We start from the raw sequence: 27015 nt of genomic DNA on the forward strand, positions 1-27015 counted from the left end.
CTTTGCTTTGGATTCATGATAACTCACATGCCTGGTTTCCTCCACCCATATTAATGTGAATAGAGTGACAGTGCCTCATTGCCTGGCTTAGATCGTGCTGTGGAGCTGTGCCTCACGTAGCTTCTCACTTGAAAGATGAGACGAGAAACATTGTCTGGGAGCAACAAGGTGTGCAAGGTAGGGAAGATGGAGTAACAACATAGCAGAAGAGTATCATGAAAGTCTCTCCACTGCATTTTAGTCTTCAGGTCATCTTTCATTTTAAAATATCTCTTTGCAGCCCCAAGATGGAGTGATGGCACAGGATCCTGTAAGCAGTGAAGGAATAAAATTGGGATATTGCAAGAAGACAGGCAAGGGTTCTGCTAGGAGGGACTTGGAAGAAGCTTCCATGAGTGAAAAGGAATTTGGGATCTTGGGAGGGAGTGAGGAAGGAATCTGGGATATTGGCAGGAATTTCCTAATGGGATGTGAGCTGGGACAAGCTGGGCATAGGTGCAAGTGCTGAATGTTCTTATTCTCTATTTTGTTTTCCAGACATTTGTAGTACTGAACAAAGGGAAGACAATCTTTCGATTTAGTGCCACTCCTGCCTTGTATATACTTAGTCCTTTCCATCCAATCAGAAGAGCAGCAATTAAAATTTTGGTACATTCATATCCTTTCTGGTGATTTCCCTCCTGGTGTGTTATATGATATTATTTTTAAACACAGATGTGTGGAACCCAGAAAATGTTTGATTTCATTAAGCTGTTTTAAAACTTGTGGTCGGATTTGCTTGCACAAGCAGAATCACACTTGGATTTTTGGTCTATTTTATATTGGTATGTGTGCTATAAATATGATTATATTATCTGCTACTGGCAGACAATGTGAACTGTACTGGAGAGTTTGATGAAATTACTTGGGTTCAAAAGGCATGAAAGGCCTTCCAATGACTATGAAGGAGTCATTGGAAGAAACTGGCTACAGTACCTTGGAAAGGAAAGGAACAAGGAAGCTGGACCTTGCCCAGGAAAATGTATGCTGAAAGAGAGTTTTGCCACTATGCACTTAAGCAGCCTTTCCCATGAGACTCTGTGATACCATATACAGACACAATTTAATTTTGAACTGCCTCAGAATTATTTATTTTTTTTGCCCTGAAAGGCAACATTTTAAAATTTGTTTTGTTGTTTTGTCAGTTTGGTTATTGCAACTTGCTACCCAGCTAGTAATGAAAGCAGAGGCTGGCCTGCTGGAGCTTTCAATGGAAGGGTGATGGCTAATTTCCCCTAGCTCTAGATATGGGGTCATGCAAGATGACTGCACAGGTTTTTTTGTTATTTTTTGTTATTTTTTATTTTATTTTATTTTATTTTATTTTATTTTATTTTATTTTATTTTATTTTATTTTATTTTATTTATTTTATTTTATTTATTTTATTTATTTATTTAGCACAGCCACAGAAACATTATATTCTGATATAGTCACATCTCTTGGAAGACCAGACTGAGCTGAATGCTCAGCTTGCATGCTTTGTGTGAACATTACTAAAAACACACCCTTTTTTATGAGTTTCCTTCTTTTTCTACGGTGCACATGGGGGACCTAGCAATGATAATTCAAAGACTTCACGTACTGATTGCGTGACGTTTTATTAATGGGAATCCCTCTGCTGCAATGCCCCTGTACACCAGAGAGAAACAATACTAAGCAGATAGCATCTTAGAATCATTGGTTTATTATCAAATTTCGAGGGGAAAAACAAGGAAAGAAACCAGATTCCCAGTGAACCATGCAGTAAGAAAAAAAAAAAAGAAAAAGATGTGAGAATATAGATGTTCTAACGAGAAGAAAAATACGTAAAGCTTCTAGTAACAATAATTATATGAAAAAAAAAATGAGTATGCGATATCATCCAAGATGTTATGAAGAAAATGCATAGGATTTTCCAGAGGCACTGGCTCATGGATCAGGTTATACCTGCAAGCAGTGCAGCCCATGTTGCTGTATACCCAGAGCCCAACAGTGTTTATTAGGTACAGTTACATCAGCACCGCCTTGCTGAGGTTAATTGAGGTCAGTGGATTTGCACAGCTATGGCTAAGAGAAGAATTTCGAAATTGAGCTTCTTAGAAAAAGTGTGTATGTATAAATATTGGCTCCAGCTTTGGAGGCCTGTTCTGTCTTCTCACTTTCTTTCACGCAGGCTGGGAAGCCAAGGGGTCCCAGATATGTGTAATGCACAGGAACTACACGCAGTCAACTAAAAGATAACTATGCAAGCAATCCTTATCACATTACTCCCAAGGATAAAGAGCACGGAGGAGTGAATTTCAAAGACATGACAGGAGCAGAAATACAGTCAGATAAGGAGTGTAAAGTTTCAGGAGTGGAAGGCTGCAATGCTAACAGTATTTTGGTTCCAGAAAGAGCCAAGTTATCACCTTTTGTTGATAATGTCAGACAATCCAACAGCTCAGCCTTCAGCCAGCACAGGCAGGAGGCCGCAGCTCTGGTCCCAGTGAAACAGCAGTGAAGTCCCTGCATTAGGCACGGTGTTGTTTTCTGTCAATAAAGGCCTTTCGCATCATCCTGAAACACAAAGGGCAATTGGCTGAGCAGGAAGTCAATATCCCAGGCAGAAGGGAGCCTGAATCTGCAAGTACTCAAGCAGATAATATCACAGACATGAATCTGGGAACCGGATCTGTTGTCTTGCGTGAGGGTAATCAAGCAAGCTTTATTTTCCCTGGGGCAAAAGTCAAAAAAGAGCATTAACAAATGGTACCCTGTCACGTAAGTGTCTGAAGCAACATCTTTTGCAGATGCCATATTTCCATTTCTAGGCACCAAATGTAGCTCGAAGGCCAACAGTAGAACAGAAGAGAGAGGACAGAGTAAAATCATCCTGTACAGAAGCAGTGGGGGTGACATTGCTTGGTTAAGTACCTTTGTATGGAGTTGTCCTTCTGAGACTTCGGGCAAGATAGATCCTGTATGCTCACAGCTCATCCAACCAAGCATGGTTAGTCTAGTCATTCAGAAATACACCCTTCCAGGGGAAGGTATCCACAGGCTGGCAGCCTCCTAGTGATGTAAATGAATTCAATTAACAACATACCCCTAAGCCTCTTCTAGGTATCTCTCTTCCTCTTCAGAGTCTAGGAGGCCTCGTGAAAGGACCACAGTCCAGATGGCTGCCAGAACAAGGCCCTGGCCCATTTCTGTCACAGAGGACATGGGGACTGTAGGTCTGCATCCCTTTGGTCTATATTGAACACAGAACAGAAGGAATAGATGAGCACTTTTTGCCTTCTTCATCATTATTGGCCATTAACATCTTTATTTACTATCTCATTCGATTAATAAGATTAAACCACTGCTAGCATTTCATTTATGCTGTATGCTTAAAAGGCTCTTCTTAGTTCTTCTCGCCTGCAAGCTAAAAACTGTTCTGTGCTATCCCTGGTTTCTCCAAGCAGTTTGCTGTCCTGTATAAAATCCATGGCAATTGCTAGTTCCTTTTTTTTTTTCTTTTTTTTTTTCTATGTATAGGTATAGATAAGTGCTCTCAATTTGCTACTGATCCAGAATAGGTTTTTGGCCAAAATTATCTTCTTTGATGCTAGAATTATGGATTCTGTCCCATCTAAAAAAATAAAAATAAATAAAAATCTTCCTTAAGAATTCACAATTTGTGTTCATATTTTCTGCTTACAACTTCTCTCCCATCTGATTTTATACACTTTCCTTGGTAAAGGAAAATGAGGCCCTGTGAAGTACCAATTATATGTACTATTGATTGGACCTAACCTTTGCTTGTCCATATTATATGTAATTTGGCAATGATCACTTAAAGAGCCACTAGTATTCGGTCTGCTAATTAACCATTATCCATCATAATGAAGTCTAGAATAGAAGTATGCTGTGTTTGACTCACTATCTTTGTGCTACAAGATAAAATTTATAACTTTTAGGAATTCTTTATACAGGCTGCATAATATCATTCTATAACTTCATATTGGAAATAAATGTCAGGTTCAATTTATTGCAGAAGGGATCCTGATGAGTAGCTTAGTATATTGGATTTGTGGTTCGTAACAGAGTGTGTAACCCATTCTCCCTTTTGGAGTGCATTAGCCATGTGTGTGATTCACGTCAACTCATGGATCAGTAGGCTTTCAAAAACCGGAATTAATAGCAGTTCTTTCAAAAAACTGGAATTAATAACAGTTCTAAGATAGGAACAGACAATGGTGGTAATACAGATTGTATCAATTTCATCTCCTTTACTTACTCTGTCTTTTCTGAATAGATAATGATCACTGACTTTTTCTAATGTGAACAATTGCCTTAGATTTCAGATAGGAATACTAATTTTCATTCTGTAGGAATTTCTGTTTTCTCTTGCTTCTTGCACAGACCTCTGACTTCAGTGCACAACCAACTAGAGTAATTCTTTCTTTTCTGTTCTTTGAAGTTTTGAGCATGGTCATGAAACTCAGTTTGAATTGATAGTGCATTTGATGCCGCAAAGCTGACCTCTTCCATTTTCAACCTGTGTCATCCTGTATATTCTCTTTGGTGTCCAAATAAGAAGGTGATGACACCTGCCTATAAGTGAGCTTTGGGAAAGCTGTTAGATTCAGCTTACACCACTAGGAAACAGCGATGTATATATCTGACTGGTGAACCTAAAATGTTCTTTTTATAGAGGAATTTCCCTGCTTGTAATTGTACTGACGGATAGCTGTTGTTTGGCATGACCTGAAGATACCACTCTGATATATTACTATTACTTTCACAGCATTTCACTGCTGTTGAAAAAGTAATCCACTGTTTCCTACACTAGCTGCAGTTTACAACCTAAATTTTGTTAACCAGATAGACACTACTTTCAGGGACATATCTCAGGCTGACTTAAGAAAATGAGTCTAGAAATCAGATATCCTTCCCCGTACTTCAGCAGGAGGTGTCAGCCCCGTAAGTGGAAAATGTTTGTGAGATGAGCAGTCCCTTTGAGTTCAATTACTGCTCTCTGCAATGGCACAGGGGAGTATGTGAGTTGGTTACTACCAATTTAACCTTGCAGTGGCTTATGAGGCCCATCAGAAAACATTCCACTCTGTACTCAGCAGAGATTTTGGATCTGTGAAAGGACAGATTTTATGCAGACATTTCAGGACATACCTTTTAAATGATATCCTTTGATCACTATTCTTGTATATTACCACCCATGGGACTGGTAAAGGGATAAAACCAGAAAACTTTTTTTTTTTTTTCCTAAAGAAGGAAGTAGAAATTTACATATGGATGCTACCATCCTTCTCCGAGTGTCCCAGCCCATTGACTGAATTGTAGGCTGTTTTACTTCTGTTCATTTAAACTCATTCTTTAAATTTTCTCAATTTCTCCAGGAGCACGGGATATATTATTTATGGAAGAAATTCCCATCATGCTTCGTCTTTTTTTTTTTTTTTAACAGAAAATGGCATGTGCTTTTAGGAGAGCAGCTCAGTGAACTATGTTTTGAATTTCAGGAATTTTATTTGTTTTTTTTTTTTTAATTTATTTTATTTTATTTTTATGGTCTCAGCTTAGCAGCTAAGTGCATGGACTATACACTTGAGAGCTTCATTTTAGCCTTCTGTTAGGGAAGCTGGTGCATCAGCAGAGGCAGTCAGCTCTGCAGCACAAGTCCGTGTATTTGCCAGCCTGGTTTGCAGACCAAGACTTGAAATTAATGCTCTGAAACTCGTGCTAGCTTTTGGTGAAACTGTGTACTGAATGCAAGACCTCAAGCTCATTAGAGAGATTAGAGAGACTGGATATATAACTTTCCCTACTGCCTGAGAAAAGTTTCAGGATGCAAAATGAAATCAGAATTTGCAGAGACAGGTTTTTCAGTATGTACTTACATGAGACTAATCCCTCTTTTCATGCAAAGTTGTGCACCTATGCACAGTGTCATTTGACCAACACGGCTGTAAATTTGGGGTATTGTGTTTTCAGAAGACTGCAGAGTCAGTGTTTGTTTACTGTATGAAGTATGCATAAAAAATGTAAGCAATGGAAAAAAACAGGAAAGAGTCCCCTGTTTTTTCTGTTTCTATAATTATATTTTCCCTTATGCAATTGCAAACAAATGTCTACAGTGGTTTTTAAACATCTTGGAAATTATAAGTGAGCTGTCACATCTTGTATGAAATGATAAAAATTTATAACATATGCATTGTTTTCCTTAATTCAGCTATTTACATTGTTCAGTATGTTTATTATGTGCACTATTTTAACTAATTGCGTGTTCATGGCACAATCAGAGACTCCATCATGGAATAAATACGTTGAGTAAGTATCCTGGCTGCTTCACAGCTGCCCCATCCTTATCTTGTCCTTCCTCTTCCATTTGTTACATCGTTTTCATTTTGTTTGCTGTCACCTAATTTCTTTCCAGTAATACTGACCGTAGTATCTGTCCTGACAAAATGTTTTGCCAGGTGTTTGTTGCCTGTGAAAACTCCCTTAGTAAGTAAACTAACATTTTTCAGTCTTCCAAGCTCATACTTACTGCTAAATGCACCTGCTATGCTACATCGGAATGAGATCACATATGATGAGAACTCCATTTGAAACTGGCCGGCCTTCCACAGTTCCCATGCAAGAGATTCAATTGCTGGACACATTAAAATAGGCTGATGGAATTTAAGTTAAATTATTTCAGAAAATACTCCCAGGATGTAGTTAGTTCTGTCCTGAAACTGGAATTGGAAACAAAAGTTTCTTTCAGACCGAGTACATCATGAGAAGTGTTCCCCAGTAATCATTGGTAGGCTTATTTTACAAGCAAGCATAAAATTATTTGGGAACACTTTTATCAGCATTCCTGTCTTTTTAGCTTGTCAAGTCCTCAGAAAAAAAAATAGCAAAAGTGTCACTAGAAGTTCTTTCTAGTTGTTTCTAAAATGAATTTTAAAAGGGGCTAACGGGCTTCAGAAAGCCCATTTCATTTCTTTAAGTTGCTTTAAAATACTCCTTTTAGAAAGAGATACCAGATGCACAAGCTAATCAACCTACAGTGCATTAAACAATTATTTTGGCTCATTGAACCAATCAGAACACACTTTTTATTTTTGACTGACATATGATAAACACAACCATCTGCTGTTCTATAGCCTGGTGGTTGGTCTACTCAGGGCTGTGAGGAAAGGCAGTAAATGCCCTTATTTTAGGTTTCATAAAATCATGCAGGGCACATCTTCTAGGCCATAAATTACTAATTATAGGCAGCACTGAACCAAATATTTCATCCGATCACAATAACATCCTAATCCCAGGATGTTTCATGTATTTCTGTGCACTGTACTACCCTCAAGTATGTCTGTGACTTTCCTTTTCCCCTGATGTTGTCCTTTCCTCGTTGAAAACTGTCACACAGTACCATGCCCATGGTGTATGCAGCTGAAACATGGACATCTCATCCACGTGAGTCAGAACTTGGTCAGTGGGTCTATGGCTGGGAATTTGAACTTTCTGAAGGAAAATATCAGTGCTTGTTGGGTCTTCCTTAGGCAGAAGAATGTGGATGATGTTATCAGTACATTGAGCAGGGCATGCAAGAAGTGTAGGGCAAACGCAAATGGAATCATGCAGCATGGAGTAAAACCTTTCCCTTCCATGTTTCCCCCTGTACTGTGTCCCCTCATACCTCTCAGCTTTTTCTCCTCAAATTAACCCAATAAACTTTAATTCAAATTGATTATTATTGGATTTGGAACAGATACATTTAACTCATTTTTTTCTGCTGTTCACAAGGGATGCACAAGCGCAAGAGCAACATTGTGCAAATATTTGTCCTAGTTTCCTCCTTTAAAACAGAATAAATACTTATCATTTTGGAAAAAAAGAAAAAAAAAAAGAATTCAATTCAATTTACCACCACTAAAAACTTTGAAAAATCCTGACTTCTATTGTTAAAGAAGCTGTTCAGTTGCTGGAGGACTTTGCCCAATGCGTTTAGAATTTGATGATGATTATACAATCAATTAAACCATCTGACATGCTGAATAAATACAAGTGCTTTATCATTTTAATGAGCTTATGTACTGTTAACTGTTTTTTTTTAGTTCTTTGCATGTGTTTTCTGCATGTATTACTGAATACACATGCTTTAAAGAGCTTCACATGGGTGACCTATATTTGTAATATCAGAACAAAACTAAATAGGAGTCATGAAGAGTTGGATACAAGATAATGCTTAGGTGTGTGGTCAAAAAGGAGATGTTAGAAACATTTTACATGCACTGCTGCACAAAAACAGTCCTGCTTATCTCCATTTTAAGCTGAAGCACACTGAGGATTTATAGTATGTGTAACTAGCTCTACTGTGTGACAGGATGACAGGAGGGCATGAGATTTGCCACTGCTTGTAAATGTGCCCAGTTGCAGATCAGGGGAATACAACTAAGAGAAAATATTTCCTCATTTCCTTTTATGAATATTGCAGTTCTTCCATATATTACCACCTTTAATTGCTTACACTTTTTTTTTTTTCCGCTCTCCACCAAACAGGAATGCCAACTGTTCTAGGGTCGTTGTTTTGTTTTTGATGATGTCGTAGTTACAGATGTTTAGGAACTGAACAGAAAACTCAAGCTAGTGTTTCCAGTGCAAGCCCTAACATTATGGCTTATGAAATTTATGTTTTATGTAATGTATATATATATATATATATATGGCAGACTCATGAGAATGAGAACTCTGCTTTAGTATCATCTGTATCTTCATCTGGGGAAAAAGGTGTAGGGAATACTAGTGGTGGATATTAAGCATTTATTATTTTTATTAAGATAGGACCTAGAAGTCCCATTGGGCTAGATGTCTCAGGTAGAAACATATTAAAAAAGAGGTGTTGTATGCCCTGAAGTATGTCTCTGTTGGTAGTTAGAGCCCCAGATGGATACCAATCTGAGTGTTATAAATCAGATACGTTGCTGTCCTCCACAGAGAATTTGCTAAATGTTATTACAAGTATTATCTTTATTGTGAAAGGTAAGATGTATGCTCTATCCAATATCATTACAGTGAAGAGACTGTTGGTAATAAACAACTAACAGTAGCATGGGAAAAAAGACTCTCCTGTCTCTTGCTGTCAAGCAGGTCAAAATTGCAGCATTTAGTATTGGGGCAGGGGTTGATTTGCTCTTTTCCAGTGAGGACATTCTGCTGTTGATTCTGAGGGTTAAGTGATTCACCACAGATAGTGAAATGGGGAATTTGCAGGGGGGATACCCTTTCAGCTAAGAAAGCTAAGTGGCATTATTTTTTAACTGCTGTCCTTCAAAATGGCCTGGGCAGGAAGAGGTGAGAGGTATGAATGGACCAACCATTGTCCTTCAAATATGAGAAACAACAAGGAACGCTGCATAATCCATTCCTCTTTCATTGGCGACTGCAGGCAGAGCTTCAAAAGCACAGCTTAGCAGCGTAGCGTTCATGCTTGACATAACGGGTGAGAATTCATCAGGGTGTGCCCTGTGGTGAAACTTATCTTCATCCTGTGGCTGTCATGAGCGCTTTCCCATTTCTTACATGTCCTTTGGTCCACATGTGACATTGCTCACACCCAGCCCCAGTGCCACAGCCATGACCCACACGAGCAAGCCCAACAAGGTGGGCAGAAGGGTCTCATATGAGTAGGACTGGGCTGCGTGTGCCTCTGCCATTCTCTCCCTCAACTGCTTGCTAATGCTCTTGCTTATCTTGGACACTTTATTCCCCAGGTACACTTTCACTGGCATTTACACTTTTGAGTCATTGATAAAAATATTGGCGAGAGGATTTTGCATGACAGAATTCACCTTCCTTCGAGATCCATGGAACTGGCTGGATTTCAGTGTTATTGTTATGGCGTAAGTAGCACTCCCTTGTATTTCTTGAGACAGTGGTATGCAGTAGATATTTTCTAAAAAAATCATCTAGCTGTCCTTTTTTTTTTTCACTCAAATTGTACTAAAAATGAGAAAATGCTGAATATATTAGGATGGACTTTGTTTTCCTGAGTGGTTTCAGAGCAAGAAGTCAGAGGAATCCTCTGTTCTGTTCTATCAATTCACTAGACTGTTTTGGAGAAATTATTTACATTTGATCTGAACTCCTGGGCCCATGATATTTCAATGGAAACAAAACTGGGAAAAAATGCTCAACCCAAACTTAGTTCAAACAGCAGTAAGGGCCACTGAAGTCAGTGGTGGGGTGCAGGGATCAGGACTAACATTCTTAGTAATATTTAGCAGAAGAACAACACAAAGACATGTAAAACCTACATGGACTTCATTGGGAAGACTCGCATTTATTTTAGCAGGTCAGCCCAAGGCCAGATCTGTTACTACCTTCCTGTGGATTTGGCTGAACTGGCATCTGGCCATTGTGATAAGCATTTCAAAAAATGCAAGGCAGGTGGGGAGGAGCTTTTGGCAGTCAGCATGTTAGGTATTTTTCTCAGCTAAACCTTTCCTCAAGCAGTGTGATTCTTTTGCCATATTTAGAGGCAGGACAGAACAACCAGTGTCGCCAGCCCACTGTCCTGTACATTGGATACTATAGTTGATGCAGGGAGTTGATCTCCAGGGCTCTGAATTCTTCATGACCTGGAGAGCTTCAGTGCATGGTTTCCCTGTATTCTAGAAAGAAGGAGGCTTTTGACAGTAAGGTAGAAATGAGCAGAGAAAAAAGGATAAAAAAGCAGCAACTTGCATCCTTGACAGTGCATCTGCTCTACCTCATCTTCTCAGCTCAGGTAGAGGTTGGGTGTCACCCCCCAGCTCTGCAGAACTCCTCTGGGAGAATCTCAGTCGCTGTCACTGAAATCCAAGCCTGAGCAGTCAGTGCAGACAAGGTCTGGATATCCCTCAAATTATGCCCTGATTACCTCTGGAGGGTTGGCGCTTACAGAGCTGGATTAAGAAATGCACAGACCTTGAGGTGCACTATTGCCCAATTCACCCCTGCAGGGAGGAACGAATATTTAGTGCCCGGACGTTATGAGATTACACCTCTTTTTTCTTTTCTGATTCTTCTCAACGTGAATGGCCAGTCAGGTATCATGAAAATTTCCCTGAGACTTTTTTGACCTCGTTTTTTTGTTTCCAAGCTAAATTTCAATTTTCTGTCTAAATAATATTCCCTATCTTAATTAGAAGGTCCCTATAACAGGGCGGCCTGAGAAAAATAAAGCTCAACGTCAAATTATTGCAATGGTTGCAACTTCAGAAATGGCAACTGATCCTGTTTTTTCTTACTTTAAGGCATATTATATTAACAATTTTATAATAGAAAAAAAAAGAATTTGAATTCTGGAACAGAAAAGAAGGAATTTATACTTATATCTAGTTGCAAGCATTTTCATGAGTCCATAAGGAGCAGGGAAAGAGTTAAAAGTGACTGCAATATGATCGTCATATGTACAATGAAACCTGCTTCCCAAGTATGCAACCAGCAGATAGCACAAAGCATTGGATAATGGACTATTCTGATATGATTTATCCTTCATATAAATTCAATTTGCAAGTAATTTAAAGTAAGATTGATTATACAGGTAACTGCAATGTTGTTTTTGCTTGTAGCTAGTGGTATTTCTGTATCTGGAAACAAAAACAGCATGTGATGGAGAGCCTGATAAGGGGCCATGAGATTTAGATGGACCAAGGGTTTTGAGCTAACTGAAAATGTGATTGTTTCACTGGCGGATGTTACAGTGGAATGACCATCAGTTACTGTAGAGTTATTACAGAATTACTTCCTACCTCCTCTTTGGGGCAGAAATGGCACAGATTGGGTCACAGAGAGTAGCTTTTAATAGCATGCTAGAGATTAAGTGGTGCCACAGGTCTCCAGGGCTTTTCTCCCACCCTGTGTTAGTGGAGAGCCATGGCTTGTGACCCTCTGTGGGACCATGGATGGCTTCAGGGGAATTTATGAAACTGCCCTGTTTAGATCACTGTTTCCTAAACAAGCGAGTACTTTCCAGAATGAGGAGGGAGAAGCTGCTCTAACTGTGTTGGAAAATGCCCTGCCAAAATTTTAAAGACAATAAGCAATTTCCTTGCTAAACAGAAAATGGAGTGGGAACTCCAGCTGCTTCTCACTTCGCATTACAGAGGTACTGAACTGCTGCAATTCCATCCAAGAAATGGACAAAATAAATACTAATTGACTATTGTGAACAAGCAGCAGTAGTATTTGTTTAATATGTTTGTGCATATAGTATTATTTTGTTTGTACGAATCTTTGGTCAGAAAAATCATATTCCCATCCTGTTGCTTCTCCCCAAATTATTTTTTCCACCCTTGCATGCTGCAGAAGAGTTTGGGAGAGAAGCACTGGGTAAACCTGGTGAGGAATTACCAGACAGGTAAATGCCAGACTCCCCTGTAAGATTATACGGAGGAGAAGCAATATTTCTCTTCCAGGCCATAACCTGGGTTAGCAGTTATGAAGAGGATGCTTTGTCCTCCCCCAGAGGCTTTTGCACAAAGCCCACTTAAGCAGGCTTTGTAAAATAGCCAGGTGAGTTTTATCCTTAACAAGTGAAAACAAATGCCTCGAAAAAGTAGAATATGTAAATGTAAATATTAATACAAAAGGGTCCAAGAGCTGTTTGGTTGAGAGATACAATGGTGATTTTGATTTTATTGCATACTGTCTGGGGGGAAATAATTTTGCAAAACAATGATAAACCCAAGCTCATGCTGTAACTGGCCCTCCTGGGAGCATTTTGCTTGGCTGTTCCACGGGTCTCCATGATGACCAAAATAGACACGTCAGTGAATAGCTGGGATTGCTATTTTAATCATAAATAGATTTTAGTAGGATTGCAATTATATTCATTCAGAAGCCATCTTCCAGCAGCCAAAGGGCATGGATTTGATGTATAAAACAAAATAAAGTTTTAAGCGTCTCTTGAAACCAACATCTGCTTTACCACACGGTACATTGTACAATAAATGACCCAGTGGAAATATTTGCACTGATACTTTCCCATGTTGTCCTATATGTAGCTTGCAGACGCTATTATATGAAATTACTTGGGTATTTGAAGCTTTTATTTTTATTTTTAAGAGCAGCAAAACAATTCTTAATGTTTTCTATAATGTAAAGAATGTTTGTTAAAATACATGATGGAAAAATCTTTGTATTATTTGTTGCTGAACAGCACGATAACAAAGTTCATCCGGTAGTTTTAAAGAATTGATGCCTATTAGATAAGCTTAATAGTTCAAGAAACATTTGCAATAATGTGTACTATGAAAAACCCAGGACATATGGCATCAAAGAGCAGCCTGAAAAGTGGATGCACCTCTCATTCGGATGCGTTAGCTCCTGCTATGTATGAATGCATTCTTCATTGAGACAAGTCTCATACTCTATTGTATAATTCCAAATAACTGTGACTTAATTCTACAGGTATGTAGGAGAATTTGTGAATGTAGGCAGTGTTTCACCTCTTCGGACTTTCAGGGTATTGAGAGCTTTAAAAACTATTTCAGTAATCCCAGGTAAGAAGCCCTGATCCTTACATTTTGGCTCTCAGCTACAAGTGATTCTTTCTCTGTCTCTCTTTGTCCCCTTGACTGTTGTTTTCTGCTGGTGTTTTGTCATTGTCTGTGTGTGACTTTCCCTTGTTACAGATACATAACTGAATTTGTGGACCTGGGCAATGTCTCAGCCTTGCGAACGTTCAGAGTACTGCGGGCGCTGAAAACAATCTCAGTCATTTCAGGTGAAAACCAGGTTAAACACTCCGGCTGCAGTTAAAGCCTACATGCCATTTCCAGTAGTAAACGCAGTAAATACGAGTGACTTAACCATAGATACTGATCAGGAAATGGAGGAATGTAGGGAATGTGACCTGTCAATAGAATACCTTTGTCTGATGTATTTCCCAATACCATTTTTGTGGGCAGGAAGAATTAGAGTGCTTCCAAAAGTACAGACCTCACTAAAACGAGTGCTGCTGTAAGAACTGCTGTATGCAGTGGCTCGTGAATCACAGACACAAAGTGCTCATTCATGAACCATATGAGAATGACAACGAAACTCTTTTAAAGTGTTCAGATATTGATTTTAAAAATGGAAGGTTAATGACCTCAAGATGCGTATTTGTGTTTAAGAGCACATCGATAGAGGAATCTAAATCTGTGCTATGAGCTGAGGTTTCAAGACTGCAAGCACAGATAGCCCAATTTGTTCTGTTGTTTATCCATTTGCATGTGATAGAAACGGTGTTTAAATTTCAGACCTTGAATAGATCAGAAAAAAATCCATCATTGATTTTGGCAGATTCAGATTTTCACCAAATCACATTTTCTTACGTTTTAAAGACTATGATTCCAACCCCCCACTCCTTGCTGAAGAAGAAATAAGAGTGTTTTCGTACAGGTCAGGTAGTGAAAGAAGCTTTTATTCACAGCTTGTGATCTGTTTTATTTCTGTTTCTTAAAATAATAAGTAATTCTTTTTGTTTAGTAATTTATGCAGATATGAGTCCACTTAGGACTAACTGTATGACAATAAATTCTTGCCACGCATTATCTATGGACAGGTCTCATTCAGCCTCAGTGTTTAACATCTCCAACCTGCATGGCAAGGTAGAGAAGATAGCAAAAACCGTGCATGGTAGATCCTATTGGTGATAATCCTGAACAGATGTTGGCAATTACATGTCAAAAATATTCATAACATTGAGAAAATTGCTCAGATTCTCACGTACAGCTCTTTAAAGTTAGAAAGGTTTTGCCATCCACCATAGTATTCACATCTGCATTAAAACATAAATCTAAACGAATGCCACGGCATAAACTTTTAGGGGCTTGTATTACAACTAATTACCAACATTCACAGGAGGTATAAACTGTAAATGGAAATTCTGGAATTAAGAGATTAAGGAAATATATATAAGAGTCCAGGGTTTACTCCATCATTCCAACGTTAAAATATTGAAATCAGTGAAATTATTGAAAAATCAAGCTACTTTTCATTGAAAGTGCATGAAAGTCAAAATATAGCTTTAAAGAATGAATATATTAGGTCTTAAATACTTAATTATTAGGTCTAGTGTTTCCTGAAATTGATTCCTGTCTTAATTCTTGTCTATAATTTTAAAAGGAAAAAATTAGCAGAGAGGTTTTGTAAAGTTTCTTTAACTGGATTTCCACTGTGAAAGTGTTTTTGCTTGGGAAAGCTTTAGCTGAACAGCAAGTTTAGCAGTTTTACAGATCATGTGGAATGGTAGTGGCTAATCAGAAAGAAAAGGAGAGTTTCCTAGCTTCCTTTGCTAGTGATTTGAAGGGTAACTTGGAGGGACAGACATCTCCAGGGGACACTTTTCATTTTTCATTGTGTCTTGATCTTGTGCTTTTTCAGATTAGGGCCTGCCAATTTTGCTGAGTTATATATACAGTGATTTTCTGTTGTTCTGTATTTTGTTTTACATAGAGTGATAAATTGCGTCTGTTTTTCAGTGAAAAAAAAAGGAGTGTAGAGATTCAAAAAAGTTTATTTTGAAATTCACCAAGCACTTCAGTGATACTGAGTACTAAGTTGTTCCATTTGTTGGTTAAAGAAAAAAAAATAAAAAAGATGAGGAGTATTATTTATTAGAGTGGTACATAGTAACTCACATTCCCTTTTATTTTTTCTTTCTGCCTATTTGATTAGTCTTTTGATAACTGCATTTTTAGATACTAGTAACTGAATTATTTGCTGACATAACTGCATTAAGATATGCAAATAAAATATCTGGCCCTTAAATTTTATTGTCAAGATTACCTGTGCCCTGAGAATGTTTTAATTCCAGATGCAGGGAGCTACAAATTGCTAATGATGACTTAGCTGTCATGTTAGACTTAGCATCAGCTGTACAGCTGATGCAGCTGTACTTTTTTGTTTGTTTGTTTTTTAATTTAATAGATAATTTCAGAGGAATCAGTTCATTTATTTCCATTAGGCATATATTTAAAAAGAAACATTGGGCATGATATGAGCCTCCATGAGAGCTGGGGATCTGGAGCCCCAGGACTAGACCTATTAGAACGAGTCCAGAGGACAGACACAAAGATGATCAAGGGGCTGGAGCACCTCTGCTATGGAGCCAGGCTGAGGGAGTTGGGGTTGTTCAGCCCGGAGAGGAGAAGGCTCCGGGGAGACCTCACAGCGGCCTGCCAGGGCCTAGAGGGGGCTGCAGGAGAGCTGGGGAGGGACTCTTGGTCAGGGGTGTAGTGACAGGACAGGGGGAAATGGCTTTAAACTAAAAGAGGGTGGGTTTAGATTACATGTAAGGAGTAAATTCTTTCCAATAAGGGTGGTGAAACACTGGCACAGGTTGCCCAGAGAAGTTGTGGATGCTCCATCCCTAGAAGTGTTCAAGGTCAGGCTGGATGGGGCTTTGAGCAATCTGATTTAGTGGGAGGGGTCCCTGCCCATGGCGGGGGTGTGGTACCAGATGGTCCTTAAGGTCCCTTCCAACCCAAACCATTCTATGGCGCTGTGTTTACTTGGAGATCAATCTGAGTTTTTAATGATAACATAGGCTCATGCTGGGATGAAATATTGTTCTACAACAGGCTTAACAAGGAAGAGATGATGAACACTAATATTTTCCATGAGATTTTGGGGTTCAACCTCTAGAGAGAACAGAAAAAAGGTTATTTTTTTTCTATCTTTTATATCTTAGGAAAAGAGCACTGTAATGTGCTCTCCTTTGCAAATATCTAAGCCTTTCCTCAATAAAATTGATCACGCTTCTCTATCAAGTAGTTATGTTTGTACAAACGTACTTGGGCTCAGCATGCTCGGTGAAATTGCTTACTGAAAGTAACAGGCCAAGTCCTCCACGGTGTAAGGCTTCTGTCCAGCAAAGCACTTAGAGGCTGGTTTTCAAAGGCATTCCACTTCACTTGAAATCAATGAGTTTCACTATTGACTCCAGAGGGAGTCAGTAAAACTAACAATTAGTGCTTTTAAAAATCTCACCTACCTCTAATGCTTTGCTCTAAATGCGCAAGCAGGCACAGGGACGTTTAGGGGATGTGGACTCATAGGACTCAAAAAGATCTCCCGAACTCTTGGAGTCCGTTCCCTTGCCCTAGCCTGTGTTTATGCAACTCATGATCTTCCCGAAAAGTCTAGCACCTCACTACCTTTACGTTTGCTCTGGGAGGAGGGTTTCAGATCCAGATTCAGCAACCCAAATGTTAGCATCTAGCCGTAAAGCTGTGTGCTTCCTGCTCGGTGGAGTTCTGGGGCTACATCTCTGGGGCTTGCTGTCATGCTGGCACCTCCTGTGGGTCCTGTCTCTGAATCCAGACCCACTTCCAGCCTCCTCCTCTCTTGGTACATTATCAGCTCATCATTTTTAACCCTACAGCCATTGTGTAAGACATCGGGTCAGTGCCTGTAACAGCCTTTAACATGCCCGAAGACCTTCATGGATCCCCTCAATTTCCCCTTTCCTGCACTAAGCACACACATTTTGTTTTGTTTTCCAGTTTCCCAAGATATCAGGGAAAACAAGCTTCCTACAGTAGCTGGGTATCTGTTTATCTAGACTCATTAAGGAAAATGTTTTTTAATTTCTTCATACATCCCTTATGTTCAGGTTCTTAGAAATAGTGAACATTTGCTGCATGGGAGCATAAAACCTTTAACTCTCAGTGATTTTATTTATTAATTAGCATCTTGCACATTGCCATGGCAACTGGATTCATTCGTTTTCATCCTAGATAGGAACCTTGATCAGCTTGTAGGACAACCCACTGATGTTACTCATTTGTCTCCCGTCACCGGTGTACCCAAATCCCAGAGTACTCAACAGGAACCTTTCCTGTGACTACAGAGGACTCTAATTATAATTTATCTGCAAGGAAATCACCAATGTTTTTGTAATAACTAAGAAATGAGGTAATTTAAAGCCTTCAGGTACACCCTTCTATGCCCCAGCATCAAGAGCTTGCAAAATGCAGGCCATGGTCATCTTCAGGATTTTGTGAAGTACCCGTATCCAGAGGAGCTCTGCTGCTCTTTCTAGAACAAGCGTGCACATCACGAACATTTCACATCAAATGACAGGATACAGGCGAAAGGTGACCTCATAGAAAATTGGGCCAAGGCACTTCGGGGCCTGATCCAGCTCCCGTTTAAGTTAGTGTGAGTCTAAAGGCTATAAATAGTGCCGTGAATGTTATCCAGTACTTTACTGATAGCCAGAACAAAGCTTGGAGTGCAAGAATTAAGGCTGTGTGGAGGAGACTGTTGTTCACTGCTTGAATCTCGCTGAAGTCCCCCTGCAGAAGGACAAATTTCATCCTTATGATGGGTAAATCACTTCACTCAAGAAGTAGGTATCTCAGAGTTGAAAAATTTGCACGTTCCTTGCAGACTGGCCTGACAGTCACATTTTCGTGCAAAGATGGTCTACAGAAATGCTGACAACCATTCAGGTTTGCCAACGTGGTATTAAAGTCTTTGCTGCTGTCAATGGCTAATGACAAAATATGTTCATCATGACTTGCGACAAAATATGTTCATAGAGAGTGAAATCTCCTCTCCCTACATGCACATGACTCATGCAGACATGGTCAAGGTACATACACATCTCCTGGTGCAAGTCACACTCTCTGGTTCCGTTTTTGCCTTTTTTCCCTACTGGTTTCCAAACTGTGCATGGAAGTGTCTGATGTTCTGTAGGTGATTGCCAACATCTGGTATGGATGTCATACTGAATTATGCTAATACTCTCACATCTCAAAGGAGGAATGGATGGTGCTGTGGGATCTTGCCATTTCTCATTGTTTGGTGTTGCTTGCATTTTCTATGGTTTCTGATTTGCATTTGAAAACTGATTATTTGATTAACCTCTGAATGTGTTAATTTCTACCAGTATTAACAGGAATGTTTGGGCCAAATCCTTCTTGCTTTCTGCAGATTTCAGGCTGCCTGTACAGCCCTCATTCCACTGATTTTGGATGCTCTGGTGTTACTCATGTCACGCAAGCAGGATTTGGCCCAGAAGTGTGGAAAGAATTCAGTGATTCAGGAGACCACTGTACCGATTATTCCATAAAGAGTAATCCACAGCGCCATACTCATTAACAGGTGTAGACGTTACTCAGCTTTGGATCAGCTCCTCAGTTTTTGCTGCATGCTGCCTGTTGGTGTTTGACTTGCAAGAATTAAATAAATGCCTTTAATGCCCCATAAATAGAATCTTCTATTAAGCTATATTGCAATGCTCTCATTGGCACTATTTCAAAGGAGGATTATTTATCTAGAAGATTTAACAGTGCTCTAATTTGAATACATCTAGCATTGCTTTTACAAAACACGGGGATTGATTCAGAGAAGTGCAGAGCACCTGCAAGAGGTTCTGGGTGTCCTTACTTCCCCTTAGCCCTTCCATTTACCAGGCACAGAAAGTTTAAATGAATGGTGATTTAAACACTTTGCTTAGCAGTGAATTGTGCCAAGCCACTCGATGGATGCTACTTAACTTTCTGGGCAAATTTTCTTTTTAAAGGGTAAGAAAATAACATAGTTAGATTGTAAGTATACAACTCCTGAAATGATTTTCCTGGACAGCTGCAACAAAGTTCCAGAAGGCAGAGTACAAGTTATTTTTAAGTGGTCTTTAATTACAGTAATTGTATTAATAAAGCGTTATTTTCTTAGACTGTTCAGAAGTCTATATTCTATCAAAAAAAAAAAAAAAGAAAAAAAGAAGGTAAAGCAGAAAGCCCTCTCATAAAGAAATTATTTGATACTTGCAAGGAATGAACTTATAAATCTAACAGCATAGAGTTACTCTTCTATTTAAAACCCCAGTAGATAAACTGAGAAAAACACGTTTCATGAAATGACCTTGGAATTAACAGTACTGGGGCCTGAATTTGAAAACAGGTAGTCTTTTCTGGTGACTAGGATTTTGTAGGTCATGCTTCCTAATGTTATCCCTGTTTACATTAGGAATCCCATTGTCCTTGCTCATGTGAGTAAGATTAATTAGTGTATGTAAGCAATACAAATGCAGTCTCCAAGCTTGTATTTGTGTCAAACAAACAAATGAATGTGCTGCAGTGATTTCACAGGGGGTACTGAAGTAAAATAATTTGTGGTTTGGCTGTTTTCCCTTCTTTAAAATTCGGTTTGCATTTGGATTTCCCAAGTTTCCCTGGCTTCAGGGAAGAAACATCTGTGCATTCAAAAGGCAGCCTATGATAAGTATGACTGAGAAAAAATCAGAATATTAAATGAAGTATAAAAAAAAAAAAAACTATTGTATTTATAAATCACATTCCTCTTTCCCTACCCCATTACTTTTTTAAGACCAGGCTTTACAGGACCTGAGGAAGTCCTTCAGAATAGGGCTACAACTAAAACCAATTTCACTTCAGGTATAAAGTTTACCCAAGACTAGATTATCAGAAAAGCTATGCTTTTCATTTAGGCATCAAAATTGGTAATCAAATCTATTAGCAAACTGAAAAAGTTCAAAGCTAAGCTTTATCTAGATACCTGAATAGAAGTCACCTCATTTTCAAAATCTGTTTCTGATGAGGAACGCAGATCCCAGGACTATCTAGCTTTTACGTTATGTTTGTACTACAATATTTTTTGGCTTATTCTTGTGTATAAGAGGAAAATTTATGGCCTCTTCCTTTTTACTGTGCCAAAAAAATAGCTTTGAAGAGGCAAACAGAATATTTAGTGAAGAAAGAGGGCTACTCCACCTGAGGGTTCAGTATCATTTGGTTGGAAGGCCATTTTATCATAATTAATATAATTCACAGGTTAACCTAATGGCAATACTGCTATACAGCACTGAAAGTTTTAATCTGCTAGGACCTTGGTGCTATTCTAGCAGCTCATCCTCCTTTAAGGAGCTATGATTTCCCCCTTACTTTATCTACAGAATTTTAAGCAAGACCAAAAGCCTATTTTGCCATCCTACGCATCCTCAAGTACATTTTTTACATTATTTTAAATTATAAAGCACTAACTCAACCTTCATTGCTGCCAAACTCTTGGGGTGGAATTCCAGGGAGCTGAGATTTAATGTGTATGTTCATATTCAGTGAGCAAATCAGCATGCTTCTGAGTATTTCCCAGGAGAATTCCTCCTGTTTCCTTTTTGCATTTTCTATTTTTCCATTTAACTCAATTTCTCTTACTGTTGCCATACTGGTGACACTGATTATCAGAAACACTGATTAATACTTATTGAATATTACATATAAGCAGTGAAGAAACAACAAAATTGCTACCATTGTGCAGTTGATATTAATGTCCAACTAAAAGATACAAGATTTAGAAGAACAGTCTATTTAAAAAAGAGTGGGTTATGTCATATTCATGTAATGTTCAACTAGCTCAAATATTGCTAAACCCTTCAAGAACACTTCAAAAGCAAGCGGTATCTTTTGGGAAAACAGTATAATTATTTATATCTATATACTTACAGAATAATAATCTGAATCTAGTGTTATGGGGTGAAATAACACAAGAGCCAGTTTGCGTTACCCAGGCCTTTGGTGTTTATAATAAGATGATTTATCTACATTGGCAATATATTATAAAATGATTAACTTTACCCAGGTATTGTTGGAGCCTTGGGTTGTTTTACTCAAATAGTTTCCATTGGGTTTATGTGATTGCCCATATTATTTGGTTTACTTCTAATCCCAAATTCTGCTTGTTTTAAGCATATGAATTGAAGGCAGAGGAATTATTCACATGAGGACAGTGAGCAGAATTTGGCGCTAAAAATGTAAAATAATCAGGCAATATATAACATTTTCATAGCTCTTCATCTGTTTATGTGAGGGATAAAGTTATCAATCACCTGAGTGATTTAAGATCAATTCACATTCTCAAAAGTCAATGGGATTTAGGCTTTACAGCCTTTACTGCAGCTCCATGAAAATGTAAAAGACTTTCTGTATTTTCTTTTATCCATGACTAGTTTTTGTTTTTGTTTCTCACTGTTCCTTCATCCAGTTATTTCCTTCTATTTTTGAATGAGTGTTTTTGTAACATTAACACCAAGAGTTTTGTCCAGATAAAAGTAGGCCAAACTAAATGTTCATAGTGATCACTTGTCTCCTGTTTCTGCCGTCAAATTACAAACATGTAGTAGAAACCCTTCCAATTTTCCCTTCCATGCAGATTTTCATCATAAAACGTAGCTATCTGCACATGTGTTTCAGCCTCTCAACCTATAAACTCTTGGCTTTTATCTCCCTAGGACTGAAGACCATTGTAGGTGCACTTATCCAGTCTGTTAAGAAACTTGCTGATGTGATGATCCTGACCGTTTTCTGCTTGAGTGTCTTTGCCCTCATAGGCCTCCAGCTCTTTATGGGCAACTTGCGACACAAGTGTGTCAGGGACTACACCATGTTTAACTTCACCAATGGCACATTGTACTTGGATGGTAGGACGTGGAACAGCTCAGAGGAATTTCTTAATGATCCAGGTAAATACTTTTCTTTACTCTGTTATCCGTTTTATTTATTTATTATCATATTGATCAAAAATGATATGTGAATTCATACTGCAAATGAAGTGTCATGTGTCTACTGCCTCTTCACAAAGTTGACGTGGTTTGGAAAGATCTAGGTAGAATTTTCTGTTGTATATTCACAATTCATGCTGAAAGTTTTTTAGTGCTTTCCTGATGCAGACTAAATGCTTGGTCACATCACTGGTGATTTTCACAGTTTTAGGGTGTCTCATGACTTTTTTCTTAAAGCTTCCTTTCTGGAATCAGGTGATCAAGTGGAAATTTCAGCTGTGTGTGGGGGGGTCTATTTTACATGCTGTTCCTTTAAGACAATTTATAGCACTAACATTTTCTGGCAAAACTTGAAAATTTGAACTAAAAGTCTTAAAAATCAAAAAGCAAAGCAGAGCAATTCAGTATTTATTACACTGAAAAATCCCAGGAGCATTATTTTACGGAAATCTCATGCTATTAGGGCCTGAACTCATTATATGGTTTGGACCATCCTGCAGTATCTGGTGCTCTGATGTTTATTATCAAAAGGCTTGTTTTCTAGGCCAAAGCAATTTTTAATACTCTACAGTCTGCTAGACTTTGAATTACAATGAAATAGGTTCACTGAACTCATTTATTAACATTTTAAAAAAAGGTGTTTCATGTAAATAAACTTCAGAATGTAAACAAGGAGCCCAGCTATTAGCTGGGCCTGCACCAAGACCCTCTGAGACACCAGCGAGTCCCCAGTGACTGCAGTGGACATTAGCTCACATCTGAGAAAATTCGGTGATGCTTCTGAGAGAAGGAAGCAAACAGACAAATATGCCTTGCAAGGAGCTTGTGAGCAGTGACCTTTGGTATTTTATTTATTTTGAGAAGACTGAAACACATAGTCAATTTCCTAACTAGAAATGTGGTTGGCAGGAAGTAACACGGAGTCATGGGGTCCCTCTGCTCTGGCCGTACGGGCTCTACAGTCATCATTTCTCACCCCTAAGTCAGGTTCAGGGCAGTTGTCTGGCTTGATCCAGGGCTCTGTTGAACTGGCACAAGGTTGTCTCCAACCCAGCCTTGCTTCTCAGAATTGTATGGCTCTTCAACTATGTTATGTGGTTCAGGGACTGAGCCAAGGGCAGTCCTGTCATTCCACATGGGTGACTTCTGGCCTTTCTGCTCAGTTCCTTTCCCTGCATTCTAAGCAGCCTTGGAAGGAGTGGTGTTAGTAAGCTTTAATTCAAAGAATAAAAAGCTATTGGTATTGTTAATGCATAATGTGCTTAATAAAGCATTAAGGAAGGGCATATGCAATGCTCTGGCTAAATGAGGGCCATCTTCAGGGCTGACCTTGGTTGTCAGGTTGTGTCCCCTCAATGTCCCTTCCAGCAGCTGAAAGGAGAAAGAGCTGTGTGCCAGAGCTACTAAACCACACTGGACCTATGCTGGCTGGTAATGAGTCTGCTGACATGTTTTCCCACCCATGCTCTCCACGCTTCCAGCTTGTGGCATGAGAAAGATACGGAGGTGGTCGGTGGCAGCCAACATGGCTTCATTAAGGGTAGATCATGCCTGACAAATCTGGTGGCCTTCTACAATGGGGTTACAGCATTGGTGGAGAGGGGAAGAGTGACTAACATGATCCATCTAGACTTGTGCAAAGCATTTGACGCTGTTCCCCATGATATCCTTGTCTCTAAATTGGAGAGACGTTTATTTGATGGATGGAGCCCTCGGTACATAAGGAACTGGCTGGATGGTTACACTGAAAGAGTTGCAGTCAACAGCATAATGTCCAGGTAGAGATCAGTAAAAAGTGATGTTCCTCAGGGGTCAGTACTGGGACCAGCACTATTTAACATCTTTGTTGGTGACATGTATAGTGAAATTGAGTGCACTCTCAGCCAGTTTGCTGATGACGCCAAGCTGTGTGGTGCGGTTGTCACGCTGGAGGGAAGGGGTGCTGGCCAGAGGGACCTGGACAGGCCTGAGAGGTGGGCCTGTGCGAACATCATGAGGTACAACAAGGCCAAGTGCAAGGTCCTGCATCTGGGCTGGGTCCAGAGCACCCCTTCTACAGAGACAGTCTGAGGGAGCTGGGGTTGTTCAGCCTGGAGAGGAGAAGGCTCCGGGGAGACCTCACAGCGGCCTGCCAGGGCCTAAAGGGGGCTGCAGGAGAGCTGGGGAGGGACTCTGTGTCAGGGGGTATAAGGATAGGACAAGGGGAAATGGCTTTAAACTAAAAAAGGGGAGATTTAGAATAGATATAAGGAAGAAATTCTTCACTCAGAGGGCAGTGAGGCCTGTCCCAGGCTGCCCAGAGGAGCTGTGGCTGCCCCATCCCTGGCAGTGCCCAAGGCCAGGCTGGATGGGGCTGGGGGCAGCCTGGGCTGGTGGGAGGGGTCCCTGCCCATGGCAGGGGGTTGGGATTAGATGGGCTTTAAGGTTCCTCCCAACCCAAACCATTCGATGATTCTCTGCGACTCTGGTGTATTAAGGCACCTCATGGGTCCTACACCCACAGGTAACTGGCATCTGTGTGAGGTGATTCTCTCCCTCTCTCGTAAAGGTCTCAAGAGACAAAAGAGTTGATGGCTGGAATTTTAAAACCCTGTAATAAAGGTGAAGGGATGACATTGGAACTGTGAAGATACTATGGTTCTTTGGGAGTGGAAGTAGGGTAAATGCACCACTGGTAGGCTCTATAAAAAATATAGTTACTGTCAAGGCCAGCTGCAGCATTGCTTTAAATGGAAGGAATTGCACAGCTGCTGCAGCATGCCATGGGCAAGTTTATTTGTGTGGGTCTGATATGGGGAAGGGGAGAGACACTCATGTAAATCCATTTGGTAAATCCAGCAATGGGTAATATGGTCAGGAAACTATACTTATGATCACTGAAGTAGATTGACCTATTACAAGGTTAATTGACTTGGTGAGATAAAGGATTAAAGTGAAATAAAGTTTGACCATGCAGTATTAATAGTAAGCAATAATAATATAAATGAATGTTTTAATGTTTTCATAATATAGGAAAATAAAGACAGTGAACTATGGCAAACAACTGTCAGTTAAGATGGATGGACAAGACATATTTAAATAGCTGAAATGCTGAGTCAGTGCCAAGGGCCAGTGAAGAACTGGAAGAAAAGTAGATTTATAGGAAGAACGTACTAACCTCAGAATAAAAATTCCTCGAGAAGCTGGAGAAGGTGGCTCAGCAATAAGACTAAGAAGAACAATATTAAGTAGGATTTTCATTTAATGTTGATAATTATGCCAAAGCAATTCCAAAATTGAAGGACTGGCTCATTTTGTAACTAGAAGGGATATTGCTTTATATTCCATTTTACGTAAGTATTATGGTGAAATGAAGTGACTGTTTAACAGAGTAGTACTGACCACAATTTAATAACAGTCCGAATTTCAAGTACTTTATGGAATTAAGCAATACATATGGTTAAATTAGAGTGTAGGCAGACCAAATTAAATAAAAAGAAGAATACATTAAGAAACAGAGTAGTGTCAGTGTTTATTTTGGGGAAGAATTAGAGAAGAAAATTGGCCAACATGTTGAGATAGTAAAGTTCATTCAAAGGGAGCAAAAACAATTACAAAGGCTCATTGGAGACTTTAAAACCAATGCAGCTGAGTCACTTAGTTTGAATCAGGAATAGTAATCTAAAAACACGGAAAGCAGAAGCCTGAAGAGATTCATGATAATACTTTTTTTTAAAAAAGAAGTATGTAAACAAATGCAGCAATTAAAAACACTCATAAATGGAAAAGTGGATTGTTAATTCGTTCATCAGGACACCAAAATGAAGAATCAAAAGGGATGGTATGAGAGCTCTTCTCTTGGAGAGCAAAAGTTTGCTCTGGGTTCTTTGAGAGAGGTTTTAATGTTTCAGAGGACAATGGGAAACCACTGAAATAGCATCAGCCTCTTCTTGTGCCTTATGAACCTTTTTTGCATGAATGGAAAAACAAAGTGAGTGGATCCCCTTGAAAGGGCGATACAGTTAGCAATTGTCTGGTGTTGCAGAGGAAATAGCTAAAATAGTTAGTCATTTAGACTTTATCTTTAGAAAAGAAATATAAGAACTCAGTTTTCAGTCTTTCCGAGACCATTTTAGCTTAACTGTGGTTAGTTAATAGGCATAGGCACTTGGTGCAGAAGATATTTTGGTTTTGTAGAAGGCCTGGGATAGATTTAGCTCTGCCCTTTTTATTCCAAACTGATTTTGTATGTGGACTGAATTGTATCCTCTACCCTTAGCTGCTCTCAACCCCCAGGCAGGGAATATTCTCTCGTCTGTCTTTGCAACACTTTTTTTTTTTTTTTTCCAATAAATGGGGAAATAAGTTAATTTATAAAAATAACTTTGTTTGGATCATCATTGGCTTAACCACATTTACATGGTAATGCCTAATTTTTGTTTGATCCTTGTGGATGTATCCACTTTGTCCTCCTGATAAAGGGACT

At 39.2% G+C, this 27015-nt stretch overlaps 1 protein-coding gene across 12 annotated transcripts in view; it reads left to right on the forward strand.

Moving 5' to 3' along the window:
• The window catches only part of LOC308189258 (sodium channel protein type 5 subunit alpha-like), a 208839-nt gene that overhangs the window by 40833 nt on the left and 140991 nt on the right, over nt 1-27015 (forward strand). For 6 of the 12 annotated variants that reach the window (XM_080579056.1, XM_080579062.1, XM_080579064.1 and 3 more), the window contains 5 exons: nt 538-648; nt 6237-6334; nt 9766-9894; nt 13672-13763; nt 22281-22511. In XM_080579056.1, the coding sequence (XP_080435182.1) occupies nt 538-648; nt 6237-6334; nt 9766-9894; nt 13672-13763; nt 22281-22511 (661 nt within the window). Of the gene's footprint in view, nt 1-537; nt 669-6236; nt 6335-9765; nt 9895-12610; nt 13540-13671; nt 13764-17694; nt 19136-22280; nt 22512-27015 lie in introns of those variants that run through there. The other 6 variants (XM_080579058.1, XM_080579061.1, XM_080579066.1 and 3 more) reach the window with 6 other exon arrangements.

Source organism: Anser brachyrhynchus (assembly GCF_964034855.1).
Source record: "Anser brachyrhynchus genome assembly, chromosome: 2".
NCBI classification, from domain to species: domain Eukaryota; kingdom Metazoa; phylum Chordata; class Aves; order Anseriformes; family Anatidae; genus Anser; species Anser brachyrhynchus.